We start from the raw sequence: 20,700 nt of genomic DNA, 5'->3' as shown, positions 1-20,700 counted from the left end.
ACTATAGATACATGACTGCATCACACTGGAAATCACCTGCTAGTAGGAAACCATTTGCCAATTACCATTGGTTTAGCCATATCTCAAAACCTGCTTTGTATTTTTTGCTCCTTAACAACATGGAAGCAAGTTTTAATGAATTATTCCCTTTATACAAGCTGGTACAAGCCTTATCAGTTACAAATTCAATGTTGTTTACCCTGAGATCCCATTGTTTTGGTTTTCTTTTCCTTTTCTAAATCCAGATGTAGATTTTTTTTTCAAAGCTGAGGAGAGAAGTTGTGAAAAATGCTAAAAATTCTATCACACCAAAAATATCTTCCTTCTTTTACTTTTGATAATTTTTGGATAAATTAGTAGGGAAGGCCTTTGCATGACAAGTCTGAATAATTAAGATTTTTTCCTCTGACTCCAATTTAAAAGTCCTTTTAAAAGGACTTTTTATGTCATTTTAATGTGATTCTTTAATTTCATGACAATTGCAGAAAAACTTCCTTGCATTGCTGTTACCACAGAATGGTTTTCAGACAGATATTTCCGCATTAATGTTTCAAGACTTTTTACCAATTCCCTTCCTTTTTAAGCAGGAGATATAATACAAAGGAATATTACATTCAGATGTGATCCAGTGATTCATCACAGGCCTTATCAATGCTTTGATTTAACCAAGATATGCTGAATGATCATAGGATCGTCAACATGATTGCCAACATCCGATGATGGATATGGCACAAAAAGAAGAAGAATGCTGAATAGGTCATAAGGGCTGGATTCACACAAAATGCTAAACCACAAACCTGATTTTACAAATCCCACTATTTAAAGCTGGAACTAAACAAATGTATTATGCTTTAGGTTGTATCATGGAAGCATTTCATAGTGGTGAATTTTAGTAGAAGATAACTTTTGCTAATGGAAACAGCTTTCAGTATAATGATGAATTTTTCTGCCTTTTTTCATTTTGTGGCTAGTTAGTATTCTTTGATATGGAAAACAGAAGGATAAGTCTGTGTAAATCATACTGTAAAGACAAGACAAAGTCAGGATCAGAGAATGGAATTGGAGTTGCCAAACCAACCCTTTGATGTTGTAATTATAGCTAATGAAGAAAAGTCAATAAACTTTATTGTCAATGTGAAAAATATATTGTGGAGCAAAAGGCTAACCTATAAATGAAGTTTAAATGTTATGACGAACTCATTTATTGGCTTAAAATGCTCTTGTTATTTCCTCTAAAATAAGAAACCAATGAAGATATTCATGACTCCACTGATAACAGTTTTGTTATTTCAGGAACATTGTTTTAAATCACGAAATGTATAGGTAGCTACTTGTCTTATTCTTACTCCTTAATTCTTGTACAGTAAGAAGAAATTTCCCCAAATATTTAAATACTGTGTTCATACTCAGTGAATTTTATACCTTGACAGTGATCATTATATTTCACATAAAATTACAAGAATAGAAGCTACAAGAAAAATAAACTATAATGTGAGAAAATAGCATTGACATAAATTGAACAATAATAATTCTATTATTCAGCTTGGTACGAAAATGAAATTTGGGGGGAAATGTCTATATTAAACTGATTGTAATACAGTTTTAAAATATGCACATTTTTCCCATTTCTGCAACTGTGTTCAAGGACATTTTTATTGAGGAAAATGATTTGGCAGACAGGAATTCCTCTGCTTTTAGTTTTTGTTACACATAAATTGTTCTATTGACACCTTTGCTGGCAAAGCTACCTGCTTGATTCATGCCTTTTCAAAGGAACCATATCTCTGTCATTTAGATTGAGGGATGTCAAATTTATTTTAACAAAGTACCACTATTCTGTTTAGATTGAGCTAGACACTAGTATCTGGCTAATGGTTTGATTTCTCATCTTAAATTAACATTAATTTTAAGTCATTCTTGTCAAGGTCCCTGGAGGCACATCAGCAGAACTTGTACAAATCAGGGCTGAACTTTTAGATATTGTGAAAACACTCTCATTGGAAATCAAGGCATGTGCTCTCTTTTGAATTATGTTTACCAGCTTGATTATCACTTCCATATCATTATCAAAACTGAAAGCTCTGCCTGGAGCATGGTATTCTTAAAAGCTTAAGAATTATTTGAAAGAAAGTAGAGGGAAAAAAACAAACTTTTTTTTTTGAAAAGAAAAAAAAAAGCTTTTCTGGTATAAATCAACATATGGATAGTGTTAGATCAGGCGCAGGAAAGGAAGACTGGACCAGCTCGATACATTTAGCAACTTTTATTAAGTACAAAGTAACGAGTCAAGACTGCTGGTGCGCTGCCGGAGCTCTCCTTATATTCGCTCCCGGCAGACGCACCGCCCCTTGACAGGGATTCAAATTTCCCGCCCGATGGCTGGCAGCCAATCAGGGCGGATGTCCTTATAAGGACATAACATTCCTCCCCCCTTAGTCCGAACTGTCAATCTCGTTCACAAAAGTCACGTAATCGCGCAGGTACGCCAGACGCCTCGGCACCCTAGCTGACCTGCGCAGTCTCACTTCTCCTCCGTCTCCGACCTGGAAGGACGGGGCTCTTTCGTCTCCTGGTTCCCTCTCCGGAACCGGGCTCGGTTCGGCTGTCGAGTGAGCGGGGCCACCCCCAGCGCCTCCGGCCGGACCGCAGACCTTGGATGGCTGGTCCTGGTGGTCTTCCTCCTGGCCTGTGGATCTCTCGCCTCGTCTCGGTTGCTCGGTTCCGACCCGGGAAGAGCGTCTGAGTCTTGGTAAGTCCATTTCTTGCTCCTCCCTGGTCTCCCGGGCGCTGTGGTTCGGTCTCGGTCCGGCTTGCTGCCGCTCGGTTGGTGGTTCCGCTCGGTTCGGGTGGTGCTGGCTTGCGTTGTTGTCGTTGTGCCGTCCGACCTCGCAGGGGTGGCGTTGGTCCCCTCGGTTGGGCTGGCGTTGGTCTACCTCGTCTGGTCGGCGGTGGTCGACCTGGTCGGGGTGTTGTTGCGGCGCTACCTCTGCGGGGCGGCGGAGGTCTCCCCTGCCGGGGTGGTGCAGGTCTCCCTGGCTGGGTTGTTGTCGGCTTCCCCTTCCCCCTAGTCCCTGGTCTACCGTTGGTTGGTGCCTGGGGCCATCCGGGTCGGGGTGTCGTTTCTTGGCTGTCTTCTGTGATGGGCGGGGGTCCCCCACGTCGGTGAATCGTGTGCCACCCTCGCCCGTGGGTCGTGGGGTGCCCGTCCTGGCTGGGTCCCGGTCTACTCGCCTGGAACTGCAGTCTCCCTGGTTGGGCTGGCATAGGCTGCTGTAACTGGTGGGGTGCGCTGCTCCTCCTCTGGGCAGGTCCCGGTCTACCTGCGGGCTGGGTTGGTGGTCCCTGGCCTTGCCGTGCCCGGTGCCCACCTGGCTGGGTTGGTGTTGCCATCCCCCGTGCGGTTGGCCCCGGTCTACCTCGCTGGGCTGCCGACGTGACAGCATCTGGTAGTGGGCTGGGCCGACCTTGTCGGGGTGGTGCTGCTCTGCCTCGCAGGGGTGTGGTAGGCCTACCTCGTCGGGGTGTCGCAGGCCTACCTCGCCGGGGTGTTGTAGGCCTACCTGGTCTGGGTGTGGTAGGTCTACCTCGCCGGGGTGTTGGAGGCCTACCTCGTCGGGGTGTTGTAGGCCTCCCTCGTCAGGCTGGTTTTCATGTGCTCCCCCCACCTTTTTCGGAGTTGGTCGATGTGGCGTCTCGTGAACTGTCCATCTTCCAACTCGACGATGTAGGATTTGGGGCCGGTTGTGCTGGCAATTTTCCCCTTCAGCCATTTAGGAGAGCCGCTGAAATTCAGCGCGAAAATTGAATCTCCGTTGCTGAAGGCACGAAGCGGGCGGCTGGCGGTTGCGGTCACTTCCGGGCTGTATTGGGGGTGCAGCCGGTCCAAGGGTGACCTCAACCTTCTGCCAATCAACAGTTCGGCCGGGCTCTTGTGGGTGGTGGCGTGTGGAGTGATGTGCTGGGTGAGGAGGAAATTGTCTATGCGCTCTTGCCAGTCCCCCGGGCCCATCTTGGTGAGGGCCTCTTTGGTCAGTCGGACCATGCGTTCAGCTTGTCCGTTTCCGGCCGGCCTGTAAGGGGCGGACAGGGCGTGGCGGATGCCCAGTCCTGCCAGGAAGGACTCCATGGCCAGGGATGTGAGCTGGGGGCCGTTGTCTGAGACCAGCACATCTGGTAGACCATGTGTGGCAAAGAGGCGGCGCAGGGCTCGGATCGTTGCGTCTGTTGTGGTAGATGCCATGGGCACCACCTCGAGCCATTTGGAGAAGGCATCTACCACGATGAGGAGGTGTCGCCCTTGCATCGGACCCGCGAAGTCAATGTGGATCCTCGACCAGGGGTTGCTGGGGGTCTCCCACTTCGCGACTTCGGATTGCGGCGGCGCTGGGCGAACTTCTTGGCACGGGTCACATCTGGAGACCCATTGTTCAATGTCTCTGTCCATGGAGGGCCACCAGACATAACTCCGTGCCAGGGCCTTCATGCGGATGATGCCCGGATGCCCCTTGTGCAGGGTCTCTAACGTCCGCCGTTGCAGAGTGCTTGGAATCAGCACCCTGTCTCCCCATAGCAGACAGCCTTTTATGGTGGACAGCTCCTCCTGTTTCCTGGCGAACGGGCTGAACCTTTCCTCTGGCTTTTCCGCTGGCCACCCTCTGAGGATCCAGGACTTCACTTGGCGGAGTGTGGGGTCCTGGACGGCCACATCTGCGGATGACACCGGGCAGCTGGCGTCGTCATCAATGTGAAGTAGGTGGAGCGTGGGGGCTGGGTCTTCGACCGGCTTCTTTGACGGGCATCTGCTGAGAGCGTCAGCGTTTCCTATGGCTGTGCCTGGCTGGTGCACGAGCCTATAGGAGTAGCCAGCTAGGAAGATGGCCCATCTCGTCATTCTTGGAGACATGAAGGTCGGGGTTGGTTGGTCGCCTGCGAGGAGTCCCAGGAGAGGCTTGTGGTCTGTGACTATGGTGAAGCGTCTTCCGTAGAGGTATTCGTGGAAGCGCTTCACTCCAGCCACGATGGCCAGGGCTTCTTTGTCCAGCTGGCTATAGTTCCGTTCTGCGCCGGACATAGTCTTTGAGAAGTACGCGATTGGGGCTTCCGAGCCATTGGGCAGTTCGTGGCTGAGAACTGCCCCCACCCCGTAAGGTGACGCGTCACAGGTCAGTCTGATGGGGAGCGTCTCGCTGTATTGGATGAGGACGCTTTTGGACGTCAATAGTCCTTTGATGGCCCGGAATGCCGCTTCCTCTTCCTGGCCCCACTTCCAGGAAGCCGATTTCCCCAGCAGGCGGTGGAGTGGCTCAGCAACTGTGGCTTTCTGTTTTAAGAAAATGGCGTAGAAGTTGAGCAACCCAAGGAAAGCCTGAAGCTCCATTTTGTTTTTTGGGCTTGGAGCTTCATGGATTGCTTCCACTTTTGATTTGGTGGGGTGTATGCCTGTGCTATCAATGAGGAAGCCCAGGAACTCGACTTCCTGTACTCCTATGATGCACTTGTCCCGCCTGACCCTCAAACCCTTGGCCTTGAACCGCTGCAGGACAAGCCTGAGCCTTTCAAGGAGTTGGGCTCTTGAGTCACCGGAGATGAGCACATCATCGAAGTAAGGCACCACCCCTGGAACGCCTTGGAGAAGGCGTTCCATCATGGATTGGAAGATACCAGGGGCAGCGCTGACTCCAAATTGGAGGCGGTTACATTTAAATGCCCCTCTGTGCGTGACAATTGTTTGAGCCTCCGCCGTTTTGTCATCCACTGGCAGTTGCTGGTAAGCCTGGGCCAGGTCCAGTTTCACGAAAATTGATCCAGATCCCAGGGAATGCAGCAGATGTTGCACCACTGGGACTGGGTATGCGCTCTGTGCCAACGCCTTGTTGATGGTACAACGGTAGTCAGCACAGATGCGCACAGACCCATCATGCTTCAGTGGGGTCACAATGGGGGTCTCCCATGAGGCATGATCGATCAGTTCCAGGACGCCCTGGGCGATCAGCTTATCCAGCTGTTCATCTACTTTAGGCCGCAGGGCAAATGGAACTCGGCAGGGCTTGAGCCTGATTGGGGTGATTCCCTTGTCCAGATTAAAGGAGATTGGCCTCCCCACAAATTTCCCCAGCTTACCATCGAAGACTTCTTTGAACTCTTCGATGATGGAGTCGAGTTCGTCCCTGCGGATCTCGTGGATGCCCTGAAGTGAAAGTCCTAGCGGCTTGAACCACTCCACACCCAACAGGTTCGGTCGGCTGTGCTGCACGATGGTGATGGGTAGCTTTCCGTCGAAGTCGTTGTACTTCACGTGGATGGTGGCTCTGCCTAGGATTTCAATGGGGTTTCCGTTGAAGTCCACAAGTCTCGCTTTCGGGGTTTTCAGCTGGGTCCTTTTGTATGCCGGTTTCAGCTGTTGTAGGTGCTGCCAGTCCATGATGGAGTAGGCGGATCTGGAGTCTACCTCCATCTTGCACGGAGACCCCTCTGCTAGCAGCGTCACGTGGAACTTGGTGGTCCCCTCGTCGCTTGTGTGAGCAATGGTGGTGGTCTGGTGCACCGTTCTGTTTCGGGGATATTCCTCCTCCCCGCGCCGGGACTGGTTTGAGGACCGTTTGGATGTCCTCTGGTTATCTTTGCGATTTTCCCGAAATCGTGGTCTGGGCGGTTCCGGGGCTGGGTCTGTGGCTCTGCAGGCCTCGGCGATGTGGCCCCTCTTCAGGCATCAGCGGCAGGTCGCGTCCCTCCATCTGCAGTTTGCCCTGGGGTGGTCGCCTCTGCAGCTGCCGCATCGCTCTCCCCGGTCGCCATGCTGTGGGTTTTCCCGCCTGGGGGGGCGGGACACCTTGTGGACGGCCATTTCCTCATCAGACTCGGATTGAGTGGTTGCCTCGTCTGATGAGGTCGGGCCCGACTTGTGGATCTTATGGATCCCTCTTGCTTTTACCATTGCGGCGGCTGCTTGCTCAGACGTTTCAGCCGCTGTTGCCTCGTCGAGGACGTCTTTAAGCGGGATCCTCTTCCGGCTGAGGAATTTCTTTTGCAGCCCCACATCTCGCATTCCAAAAACAATGCGGTCCCGGATGGCATTGTCCACATTGTCGAACTCACAGTTGGCAGCGATTTGGCGAAGCGCTGCCACGAATTCCTTGATGGATTCACCTTCCCGCTGGTTTCTTTGCTGGAAGGTGAACCTGTTTGCGATGGGGGTGCCTGTAGGTGCATAGTGCTCCTGTAGGACTTCCTGCAGGTCGTTCTAGGACATCTCCTCGATGTCCCTGGGTGCCACGAGGTCAATCGCCATCTCCAGGATGTCCGATCCGCAATGAGCCAGGAAGAGGGCTCTTTTCCTCTCCTCGTCGAGGTTCTGGTATCCATTGCCTCGCAGGAACTGCCGGAATCGGACCATGTATGACCTCCACTTCTCCCGGGATGGGTCGAACAGGTTCAGCGCGGTCATCGGGGCTTGCGGGGTAGCCATTCTGGAAGGTCACTGTGGTGTGGTGATTCTGTTCGGTGGGCGATCATGCCACGAGTCTTGTTCAGGTTCTCTCCTCTAGTCCTTCGTCGCCAGTGTTAGATCAGGCGCAGGAAAGGAAGACTGGACCAGCTCAATACATTTAGCAACTTTTATTAAGTACAAAGTAACGAGTCAAGACTGCTGGCGCGCTGCCGGAGCTCTCCTTATATTCGCTCCCGGCAGACGCACCGCCCCTTGACAGGGATTCAAATTTCCCGCCCGATGGCTGGCAGCCAATCAGGGCAGATGTCCTTATAAGGACATAACAGATAATTCTACTTTATGGCATTGTGTAAATGACAATGATTATATATATATTTAGAAACAAAACCTGCTATAACAAAACAGAATAACAAAAACTTGTTATTCTCTAGTAACAAAAGAAAGAAACATTCAGGGGCATCTTAAAGATCATTTGGTACTTGTACTTTAAATCACTGCAGGAATTTGTTTCCATAATTTAAGATAGGAGAAAGAGATCTTGAACATACCTTTGGTGGCTAGCCGGACACAATTTATTTTGGTTTCCTGCAAATGACAGAACATGAAAGGACATCAGATTGTTTCTTTATGAAGCATTTAAGAAGGAACAATATCCTTCAGCTAGAGTCATACATAAAGAATATTTCTGGAATATCTATACCTAGCATAATAAATATAGGGCTGTGCACACAATGAAAATGGTTTAGAAGTGCCTTGGACCTGACCTGAATGCAAGCATACACTTCTCATCTACTATTAATTTAAGGGAACATGATAGTTTTCAGATTCCTATTGCTTCAAGAGTCACCCTAACTTTGATGATGAATTCCTTAAAGGATAGCACTTCTTTTTTCATACTTATATGGAAACCTGAAACAAGATCAGGTTGCTTTAATGAACAGCAAAGAAATGCTATTTCTGCATGAGACCTGAAGCACTTCAAATCACTTTTGAAGAGTATTCAGCCCTACTAAATGAAAATTGATACCACTGTGCATAAAGCCTGAGTGCCATTGTCAGGGAATAGATTGGGGATATAAATTAAATTCAATATGCACATTGGTGAAAGGGAAATGGTGCAGTTTGCAAAAAGGACAAAATACATGGGCATAAATAGAGTCCTCTACTGTCCATCACACTCTACTCGGACACCTTCACAAATATATACAAGGAAATGCATATTTGAAAAAGATATGCCTAGCATAAGAAAATAAAACTTGAAAAAAAATATTTAAACTCTACAGAAGAGTTTTAAGGACAGTTACAAATCATTTCTTTTCTTTCTTCTTTCTTTCTTTTTTCTTTTACAGAAAATTGTGAGAATATAAAAATATAGGAAAATTTTGCAAACCATACAGATTTAGACTCATCTACATACCTTTTGTTCAAAAAATTGTTTATGCATAATTTAAGAACACACATTTCATGCCCAAATGATATGTAATCAGGCTGTACCTTGCAATTTGTCTTTATGATTCTGACAAAGAAATATTTGTTGGGTGGTAATAAACTACAAATGCCACTTTCTTCCTCTCTTTTACACTGTAAAACATGTGTCTCCAAGTACCAGACTTTGAATAAATGATTGTATATAATAGGACTTTATTAATGTGGCTATTTTGTGCACGTCTTGCTTGTATAAATTATTGCATATAAAAGTATAATAGGGTTCTATTAATAGGGTTATTTTGTGCACATTTTGCAAGCATTAATATCGCATTATATATTTACAATTTTCATCTTGTATTTTGATAATATTTCTTAAAAATTAGAATACTTTATTATAGCAAATACTATATTTTTCAGCATGTAAGATGCATCTTTTTCCCCTCAAAAAGAGGGTGAAAATGTTGGTGCGTCTTATACACCAAATACAGCCACTTTTGGCCCCCCCTAAGCACCGTCCAGCTCATTCCATTTTGGAAAAAAACAAGTCCGTTTTTCATCAATTTTTGTGAAAACCAGGGCACACATAGGTTTGGGAGGCCTGCCCTCCCCCAACCTGGGGGTTGGGGGAGGGCAAAAATGCCATTTTTGTGAAAAATGGGTGAAAAACACGCCTGTTTTTGCAAAAAATGAGGCATGCAGGGGGTTTGGGAGGCCTGCAGAGTGCGCTTGAGAGCCGGGGAGGGCAAAAACTTTTTTTTCTTACTTACCTCTTGGAAATCTTGGTGTGTCTTATACACCGGTGCGTCTTACAGCCCGAAAAATACATTATATTTTCTGGTGCGATAAGCTAAAAACATTATTCTACATCCAGTGATACCAGTATTATTGAATATCGTTTTGTATAATTTCTAGTTCCCAGAATACTTCTTTAAGCAGACTGTCCTAATGCTATCATTTCTACCAGCTGACCAACACAAGAGAGCAATTCTACCAGATTAATTTTTAAGAAGGTAACTTCCTCCAAGTCTAAGAGGAAACAATCTGATTCAGAGTAGGAAAATCTAAAAACATATTTTAATGTGCCACAAACTCATCCAAATCGCCATCAAAAAATAAAAGTTCAGTCAGATGCATGGACACAGACAGAGTTTTGTGATTGACAGATCTAGTTTCCAGTGATGAAATGCCTTTATCAGGGCTTTATTTTTCTATTTACTTTATTTTGCTTCAAATTACACTAAATTTTAGCATAAACCCCGTTCAGGTATCAGACTTCCAGAGTTCATGACAGAAAGTGCTCTGATAAGTCCCAAACCCAATTGTCACTGAACTGAAATTGGTTTCTGGGAACATTTGGCAATTGAGAAGAGTTGCTGTTCACCTCTCACACGTTGGATATATCGCCTTGCAGAGAGTCCCCTCATCCTTAATTTATTTTTAAATTAAGGATTATTTTTTAAAAAAATGTTTGCAGAAGGAGGACAATCCACATTGCTGAACGTAACAATCAGTTGTGCTGCTGATTGTGGGTGGGGAAAATTATTTTATTCCATATTGTTGCTTCTTAGAAAAAAAAATAGTGCAGCTTGTGTTTTAGAACTAATACATGAGACCTATAATATTTCTAGTTTTGATATATTATGTGGGCATATTTGTATTAGTTTGAGACACATACAATAAAGGACAGGGATGGATCAAAGTCTGACATCTGAAGACTGGGTACTGCCAAACCAGATTACTTATTAATTTCAATTGGAATTAAATTCTGTCTTCTTCCTACCATTATTCCCACGCTGTGGCAGGGTCTGCTTAAATTCTGTATTATAATAATAAGAGGTATGCCTTCTTGTCATCTGATATCCTTCTACGATAAATTAGGCTCGGATAATAATGAGGTGTCTACTATGAATTCCTATTCCTTCTAAAAATACATGGGTGTTTTCTTTTAGATGTTAATTTATACAATGTTCTAAAACTTCAGTAACATTCCCTTTGGAATAAATTTAAATTTTAAATAATGTGAAAAAGTTAAAAAAAAAGTAATGTCTTTTGCATGTTAGAGCTTCAGTTTGTCGCCAAGTTAAGCTGTACCATAGCCATTCTGTCTCTTCTCTCATTAGCTAAGATTGTTACACTGAAAATGACACATAGATTGTATTATGTCTGTTAAATAGTGACCAATTTAGATCATTTCTTTCGATTTTGTTGCACAATGTGCCATTTTTGGTGTAATATGCCAAAATGTTGTGTTCTAGTCTCAGGGCTGTCACAGAGGAGTTGAATTTTCTGGATCTCCATCCAAAGATAGTCTAAATAGAACACGTGTGAAACTGAATATTCTTTCATTTTATAATATAAACCACTTGTTTACTGGAATGTGTGATTTTTTTTTCACTCGATGGACTCGTCAAAAGCCAGATGTTTAAATGAAATGTGTCAGAGTTGGGTATAAAGGGGGGGGGGAAGAAAAAAATTGTAGAGAAAATACAACTGGTTTCTGATCCAATGAGATTTGCAACTATGCACAGGAATGCTGACAGAGTAGAAATATGCAGTCCCTGGCATTTTATTTAAAATTCCAGAAACCCTCCCAAGTGGATGGAGTTCAGGGATTCAATCTTTCTCTCTCCTTATAAATATTTTTTGGACAAAGTAGGGGATTTAAGCAGTGGTGGAATTCAAATAATTTAACAACCGGTTCTCTGCCCTAATGATTTCTTCCAACAACCAGTTCACCAAACTGTTCAGAAAGTTAACAACCGGTTTTCCCGAAGTGATGCGAACTGGATGAATCCCACCACTGGATTTAAGCAGTGCAATGAATGCTTGAAATATTACATTCATATTACAGCATCCTTCAAAAAGAACCGTTCCAAACCATCAAGATGATTTTTCTGATGGAGAGGGAGGAGCAAAATATCTTAACCCTATAATGTTTAAGGTATCAGTATTGCCCTTTGTACACTCAAACAGAAAAATGTTCACAAATTTCAGCCAGTGACATCACCATATTATAGGCAATGGTTTCTATTTGGACAGGACATACAATTAAAGTACAAAGTAAAAAAAAAAAAAAACTTGTGTGTTTTTTGGAGGCACCAAATTATTATTTTTTAGTCTTAAAGTTTTTGACAGTCTCATGATTAGCATTGCTCAAAAGCTCAACTTTTATTACCAATATTTTAAATGTAAACATAAAAATCTCACATGATTTGATAATCTTACAAGGTTTCAGCAATTATTAATGTATTCATTTAATTCTGATTGACTTATTTAAAACTTTATACAAGCCTTTATATCTTGCCTTTCCTCATAGAGTTCTATTTAATTTTTTTTTTCCTGAGAATCCTGTCTATAGTTGTTGAGGGCACCTTAATAGTGTGGATTCTGCACTGTAACCTCAGAAGAAAATCCAAGAACTTTATCAAGAACAGGAAGCAATAATTAGAAATGAAGACAGAAGTGAGATTACAATTTTTATCCAATTAAACCATTCTGTTTATATTACCAGATGTAAATGCTTCTGCTGAAGACAAAATCAACATTGAAATTTCATTTTTTACTGTGACCAATTCATATTTAATTAAAATATCATGGGAAGAGGAAGAGCCTATTGATAGATAGATACAAATCTCATTAAAAGAGACTAATCTGAAATTGTGTTGAAAATAGGAAATACTATTTACTAGGAAAGAATCTTAGATTAACAGTGCAATCAAATAAAGAGTGTTTTTTTTAATGCTCCGTTTCTATGCCAAGCAATGTTTATAAAGTGAAGTTGATGGGAGGAAAAGGGATAGCTGGAAGCAGTTGAGACTGGCACCTCTTATTAAATAATTATAGAATTAAGTGTAATCTTGGGGGATTTTTTGTATATGTGCGTGATTTGGAATTATATTAGCTCTTGGGTTGTCATTATTTATGAGTTGGAGGGTGCTTCAAACAAGAATATAAATCACAGCTGCACACATATGTTTATCCTTCCTCTCCCTAAGCTTTACAGAAAACCTGAGTGGAGATTTTTCACTTTCTCCCAACAATTCTATGCCTGAACAATCTCTCTTGTGCATTGCTGGTTTACTCTGTCGTTTATTGAGAGACAGAAAATATAGTCTCTCTCCCTACCAGAGATTTTGAGCAGGATAAAAGAGGTGGGGTGGGAGGAGTCTTTTTTTCTCTTACATCAAAGAGATCTTGGTCAAGTTTCCTACTGCAAACAAGCTCACAGTGACAATTATTTTAATTCCACCCACTTCAGACAAATGTGTTATATACGTCAGATACACTTGTGATAATACGAGATGCTTACTTTCAAATATTAAAACAATTGCATGGTTTGACATACTTTTTTTAAAAGATCCAGGGGATTTATTGTTAAATTGAGCAAATTTTGCTCATGATGCACTTACCCCATTTGCTTTACTGAGAGCCTGAAAGTAAATGCTGTAGCTTTTCAATGGTGAAAGGGGAGCATTCCAATAACCATTATAGGTTTTGTTGTCTCCCACTGTGAAAGGCTGTGTAACTGGAAGATTGACTGGTTTCAACTCAGCTGCAAAATAATGGGGGGAGTCAAGATTCGAAGCATTTTTGTAGCTCACTGGAATAGAGAAACATTCAATGATGTCTGCAGCTCTTCGTGATTTCTGTGGCCGTTCTTCTTTTACAACAAGCTGGTAGACACTGAAAAAGACCAGGAAAATTTAATGGGATAGGAACAAACAACTTTTGGGGTATAATAAAAACAATCTAATTCAGGAGAGTATTGGCAATAAAAAAATGGACATCAGTAGAGAGTTCAGTGTCTGCATTTATTGTAGAAAAATCCCAAGAGTTGCTCTAAATATCACTGCTGACCAGCACTCTACAAATGTAATAAGTGGAGAAAAGTATTAGAATATTAGAATTGCAATGATGTCAGCCTGAATTGGATTGGCACTTGGCAGTACTCCTATTGAGCACTTCTGCTATCTCCCTGCTAGAGAACTCAGCTAAGCAACTTACACAGCTGTCTCCTAGTTCACTGAGAAATTTCTCAAGTGTATGAGGAAACTAATTGGATCCATAAGGTGGCTGGGATAAATTATCTTAATGGCCCCATACCCTCTAATAAGGACAGTAGTAGCTGTGAGTCCCAAAGTGACTAGATAGTGATCTGACCATGACAAATGATTGAAGTTGATGTCTTTTATCTTTAGCTTGCACATTACTTGCTGGGAGGTAAAAAAAACAGATCAAATGTATGGCTCCACAGGGTGAATTGGGGCTGTGATGATATTTTTAATTCCATTTTCAGATGCTCCAGCCAACTGGTTTCCATACTTTAAGTCCAAATGATGACCCACATGAATTGGAATGAAGAACAAAAAGAAAAGGAACAACAAAGTTTTGTTGAATTCTGAAAGGCTTATAAGCACATTCAACTGAAGCTTCCTTCAACTGTTGAATGAACATCACTTGGGTAAGGGCCGCCGTGATATGATTAAACATTTTGAAGCGGCAACAAAATCTACATCCTTGCATGAATTGATAACTTGTGTAATTACATTGAAACATTTCAATGTACATTTGTACATTTGTACAATGTACATTACATTTAACAGAACTGCTATGATTGCAATAAATTGAATGATTGACATGGTTGAGAAGCCAAGTCAGAAAAAGGTTAAAGAAATAAACAAGATATGAGATTATATGAATTATAATCACAATACTTTATTATTACACATTCTGGGCCTGAGGGTTATAGTTCAGCAAGCACAAGAGTCTGGGGAGTGAGTTTTTCTTCAAAAGTAGAATGGCAGAATATTGAATGTAAAAGTTGGAAAAATGCAAGTAGTTCTTGTTTATTGATGTCCTGTTTAATTACTTGAATTTATGACCATGCTGAAAAAGTAACTTTACAAGAAAGAGGGGGGTTGAGGGGGTGGGGAGAGAGGGAGAGAGATTTTTTTCCCCTGCATTTCTTTGTCTGGGATTCTATTCCCTGCTGCTAACAAAGAGAGAGGGAGAGTTTGAGGATACAATGGACTCAGAAGCATCACTTGGCAGGTAAACCAACATGCAGAGAGGAAGATAGGGTGGTTTCATCAGTTTTTTTTTAAAAAAAAACTGCACAGGGAATTGCCTGGGGGAGAATCAAAGTTTGAACAGCCAGGAAGAAACTAAGAAGAGAAGCAGATTGGAGACCTGATCTAAGAAGAGAAATCAAACAGACAAAAAGAGAAAGTAGAGAACAATAACTCTATGAGATTTTGCTTTGTTTTGTTGTGCAATGAGAATTTTTGCCAAGAGAGACAGAGGAAGAGCATTTCTTTAAATACTGTGCTTTTGAAATGTACTTTACCTTTGAGGGAACTCTTCCATCTATTCTTTGTGTGAGAGAACAGCTTATTAATTCTGAGTGAATCTTATTCCAGGACACTGGAAGATTAAGCCCATTGATTCAACAGCAAAGTGTTGCTTAAAATGATTGTATGTGTGCTTTAATATCCAAGTGTTTTAATATATCCTTTCTTAATGATGTATGTAACAGCTGTAGAAAGCTCATAAGAGAGGTGAGGGTTTTTTTTTTTTTTTCTTATTGAATGCCCTGGAAGGAGAGAATATTGTTCATCAGAGCCTCCCAGCTAAAACATTTGGCAGCAGGCTTGTTTACAATTCTAAATGAGCTCAATGGGATCTTGTTGGGAGATCTCATGGAGAATTGGCTCCTTGAATTCAGGATCAGCGTCTATGTTGCAGCAAGAACCATGTTTATGCTCCGGAACTAAAATAATTAAAATTTTATTCTACTAAGCCATCTGCTGACATCGTCAGCGTATTAAACTACCATTACAGAGATCTCTGCCTTTATACGCCATTAATCAATTTGGCCATTGCGCTTGTAATAGGCCCTTCCAGCCATCTCCCACTTGTAATTAGCTGTGTTGTTTTTGCTGTTGTCAGCATACACACACATATATATACACACATACATACACACACACACACACACACACACACACACACATATATATACCAGTGGTGGGTTGTCCCTGGTTTGGACCGGTTCACAAGAACCGGTAGTAAAACTGGAGGGAGGCCCCGCCCACCACACCGGATGTCATCATTGGCGATCTGTGCATGCACAATCCTGTTGCAAACTAGTAGTAAAGTAGAACCCACCCCGATACATACATACATACATACATACATACATACATACATACGTACATACATACACATTATGCCAGTCAAATTATCATTACAACTGCATCACAGAAACAAGAACATAGAAGCTCCTTCCTTTCTAAGTAAAAAAAAAAAAAAGTCATCAGTTTTATCAGCAACACATTTCTAATCAGTGTGGGTCATAATTTTCCTCACCCTCAGGGAAAGTAATTCAATTTCTGTATGCAGCTCAGAGTTGCTTTCTCTGTATTTATTTGTATATAAATAAATACAAATAGCTGGAAACTCTGCACAAATCCATTGATAGGTTCAGGTTCACAATTCAAAATACCCTGACTCAATCGCTCTTGAAAAACATTCAGAAGTTTCAGCTGATGAAAAATGCAGCAGTGCAAGCAGTTCTGTACTGTATGTTCCTTGTTTGGCATGAATTGTATTGGTTGTTGGTATGCTCCCAGGTCTTAATCAAAGTGCTAGTGGTTATCTTTAAAGGCCTTCATAGCTTCGAGTCAGGATACTGTCAGATCTGACAGGAAAAGTATTAGGGAGTTTCATCTGGTGGGGCACAGGAAGAGAATTTTTCCCTTGTGAAAATCATTTCACTAGAGATTAGATTCAATCCTATCCCACTGATCTCTTATAAGGTCTTGAAGACTTTTGTTACATAGCCTATAGCAGGGCTGTATGGTTAAGCCCAAATCATGTTTGTGTTAATTATTAAGGGGTATTTTTTTTATGTTGTCTGAATTTATAATGAGTAGGCTACCACCTGTGGCTTATTCAGTTTCATTTTGCAGTCCACAGAGCACCCACCAGACTGTACCAATGAAACTGGATGTAGACAAAAGAGCTAATCCGGAAATTCTAATTATAGAATTCGAGACAAAACCATTGCATTAGAACACTAATCCTTCTAGGTGTTAGGTTAGCCTACCCTAACCCAGATGGATATGTGGACTTCATCTCCCAGAATTCACCAGACAATGTGACCATTGTTGAGAATTTGAAAGATACGCAGAGCAGATGTAAAGGAAGAAATTCATTCTACCTCAGTACTTATGTTTGAATCCTAGTGACTTCACAAACATATTTATGTACCTGTTTGGCAATGCTACATAAAGTAATTTGCTACTGCTTTCTTCTTGATTTTTTACTTCCAAGCTTAGTTTACAACTCTAGAATTCTGTTAGTCTTCCATCCAACTATTAACTATTTCAGACAAGGTCAGCCATGTACTGCTTCCTGTTTGTCAAAGTTATCATGAAATTCAAATATAATAACACATTTTCCTAGAATATCTCTCCTTCATAACAAGTATCTTCCAATTTACCTTAAATTGGTATTAAATATGTCTTGTCTTACTAGTCTGACAAATGCTCCAGCATGATAACCTTTAAATTCAACCTATTTATATGTGAAATTTACACAGACTGAAGAAGTAACTCATGTCCCTTTCGAGGCATCATCTACACATTTTGTAAATGTTTAACCTTTAGTGGATGTCTGGGACTTCCAAGAAGTAACTTTAATTAGTCATACAACATTATTGAAAAACTTTGAGATGAAGTACATACTGGAAACACTTTGAACACAGGAAAAATAACCACATTTTTCATTCTAAGTTATAGAATTGTTTAGAAATAAAAGCAATACATATTCTTTGTTATTTTACTAAAGAAGAAACACACATATACCCCCACACTTTCCTATCTGGATGCTGTTTAATAATAATAATAAAATAATCTTGATTTTATTCAAGAATAAAGTTAATCTTTATCAAATATGGACAAGATAAAGAGATTGTAATACATGTAATAATAAAGAGTTGACTATATTTCAAAGTGTAGGTTACATCAGAATTTTTCTAATAAATTGTACAACTCTTTTAACAATATGAAAGTTTGTCTGGAACGACAAAAAGCCGAGAGTGAAATTGAAAATTATGCAAGATGTTCCAGAAAGAGGAGGCCTTAAACTTCCAAACCTACAGTTATATTATGATGCAGCAGCTTTAACTTTAACAAGTGATTGGTTTGGAAGTAAAAAGGCTGGAATATTGAATGCAGAAAGTTTTGATCTTGAATTTGGATGGCATGCTTACCTATTTTATGATGACAAAGTTGATAAAGTATTTAAAAGTCATATACTTAGAGACTCTTTGATGAGAGTTTGGAAGAAGCACCGACTCAAATGGGATTATAAAATACCGCTATGGCTGGATCTTGGTCATACCTTGTGGAATACAAATATAATGTCACTCGGGGGGTTTTTATACAAAGAGGTTCTTTTTACAGATGCGGGCAGATGGCAGTTGAAGACATTGCAGACACTGTTGGACGAAGGGATTAATTTAACCTGGTTACAATATAATCAATTACAATTGAGATGGAAAGAGGACCAAAAAACTGGTATTATGTTGCATGAGGAAGAATTGGTTAGACATATAAGAGAGAAAGGTCCAATGCATATTAAAAGGCTTTACAATGTTTTGCTAGAAAGGGATTCAGAAACGGAATTAGTTAAAGATTGTATGATTAAGTGGGCACAAAATTTTGAAGAACCAGTGATGTTGGAAACATGGGAAAAAATTTGGGTTCAGAATGTTAAATTTACACAGTCGCAGAATTTGAGGGAAAATTTTTATAAAATGTTTTATAGATGGCATCTAGATCCTAAAAAGTTGTCATGTATGTACCCTAATGTTCAGCCAAAATGTTGGAGATGTGAATGTTTGGATGCTACATATTATCATGTTTGGTGGACCTGTAGGAAAGTTAAGGCTTTTTGGATAAAAATATGGTGGGTCATGCAGAATGTTTTGAAGAAAAAAATTCAATTTTCTCCACAATTGTTTTTATTGGGTATAGTTAAGGGTTTTACACGGGGTGAAATAAAATTAATATTGTATATGATAACAGCAGCAAGATTGTTGATAGGTAAATATTGGAAGAATGAAGCTTTGCCTACTATCGAGGAATGGACTTTGAAGATGGCCAGTTTTGCAGAGATGGCGAAGATTTCAGCATATTTAAAAGATTGTTCACAAGAGACTTATGAATGGGAATGGAAAAGGTGGATAGAATATGTTCAGAACAAATACCAAACTAGAAAGTACCAAATAGCTTTTATTTGAAAACAATGTATTAGAAATATTTTAATGTAAAGAGATAAAGAGGGAAAATTATATAGGGGGTGGGATGGGTTCAGGTATATATATCAGTATTATTAGTTATGAGTATATAATAGGGAAGTCTGGGGGGGAGGGTTAGGGAGGGCTAGGGAGGACGGGAAGTTTGGGGAGGTGGGGGGGTGAAAAAAAGGGGTGAAAATGTAATTGTAAAACTTTTGCAATAAAAAAAAAAACAATATGAAAGGGACACAGTGGCACAGAGGCACAGTGGCTTAATGATGCTGGAACTGCTCACCAGAAATGGTCTGCACTCTGGCCAGCCAGGTTCAATCCTGCCCCCAGAAGACCCTATGTGCTCCCATTGCTCATTCCCTGGCTCCTGCCCACCCAGCGGTTTAAAAACATATTGCAAATAGATAAATGAGTTTTTCCCTTGGTGGCAAAAACCTAGTTGCATTTGCATGTACAAGAGAGCAGAAGCCAGTACTGGACCTGACTGAATATCAGGCAATAAGACACAGGACAAGATGAGGGAAGACCAGCCAAGGAGCCCAGAAGAGCCAGCAACCCAAGTGCCAGCAACCCAAGTGCCGCTAGTTAGCTGGTATAAAACTAGTTTGCTGCCACCCTTGGTGCACCAAGGATGGGAATGCAAATGCCAAACAGAACGCAGAGAGCAATCTAGGTTGTCAGGATTGCATTGTGTCTAGCATTTGCAGATCTCCCTGACATTGAATGCTAGAGGCTAAGTAAATAAATAAGCAATGATATCAAGATATCTGGAACAATTCCATTCCTATGACTTCCGCAATAGTATGTGAAAATGATCTTGGGAGACTGGAGGTGGTGATGGTGATTATGAGATACTGCCTAGAGAACAATCAGATGTGGGCAGTGGTGATATTCACTTACCTTTGCTACCAGTTTGCAAATGTGAGGGTACGTGCATGTGCTCGCTTCGCTCACACGCACCACCTCTGCACATGTGCACAGCATAAAAAATGGGACATGATGATGGGTGGAGCCTTCTGTTGCCACTATCGGTTCGTTCGCCCGAACCCATTAAAACCGGCAGAATACTACCGGCAGAATACTACCACTGGATGTGGGGGTGGAGAGAGGTTCCTACAGCTGCATAACAAGCAGAGAAAGAAACTAGAAAAGATCTTCCCTAACTTCTCGGTCCGTAAAAAGAGACAGAGAGAGATTTGCACTTTCAAACTTGCAAATTTCTGTCAATGTAGGCCTACAATAAAGTAGAATTTGCTCATTTGTCCTGTTTGCTGTGTGATCCGTCTGGGAAGGCAGACAATTTTCTACCTCTTACACTATCTTTAATCAGTTTATCTAAGAAATGCACTTTAGGAAAACTTGTTGAATGGGATTTGATATCTTTTCAGCAGAGTTTGGCAACTCTTCAATAAACATTATTTCCCCCAATTACTTTAATATCATAAAAAATATATTAAGTAGCATCTAGAATTCTGGAAAAAAAATAGCTGTTTAAATTATGATCACAAAA

General features: G+C 41.7%; 1 protein-coding gene across 8 annotated transcripts in view; it reads right to left on the bottom strand.

The window, feature by feature from the left end:
- PTPRT (protein tyrosine phosphatase receptor type T) overlaps nucleotides 1-20,700 on the bottom strand; it is a 677,232-nt gene that overhangs the window by 108,406 nt on the left and 548,126 nt on the right. For all 8 annotated transcript variants that reach the window (XM_034413956.3, XM_034413962.3, XM_034413960.3 and 5 more), the window contains exons 12-13: nucleotides 13,285-13,558; nucleotides 7,996-8,032 (exon numbers count right to left, since the gene is read on the bottom strand). In XM_034413956.3, coding sequence (XP_034269847.1) covers nucleotides 7,996-8,032; nucleotides 13,285-13,558 — 311 coding nt within the window. The remainder of the gene's footprint in view (nucleotides 1-7,995; nucleotides 8,033-13,284; nucleotides 13,559-20,700) is intronic.

The sequence above is a fragment of the Pantherophis guttatus genome, chromosome 3, assembly GCF_059756535.1.
Source record: "Pantherophis guttatus breed Tessera chromosome 3, ASM5975653v1, whole genome shotgun sequence".
In the NCBI taxonomy this organism is placed as follows: Eukaryota; Metazoa; Chordata; class Lepidosauria; order Squamata; family Colubridae; genus Pantherophis; species Pantherophis guttatus.
Note: the sequence above shows the minus strand (reverse complement) of the source record. Positions and strands in the feature narration are given on the sequence as shown.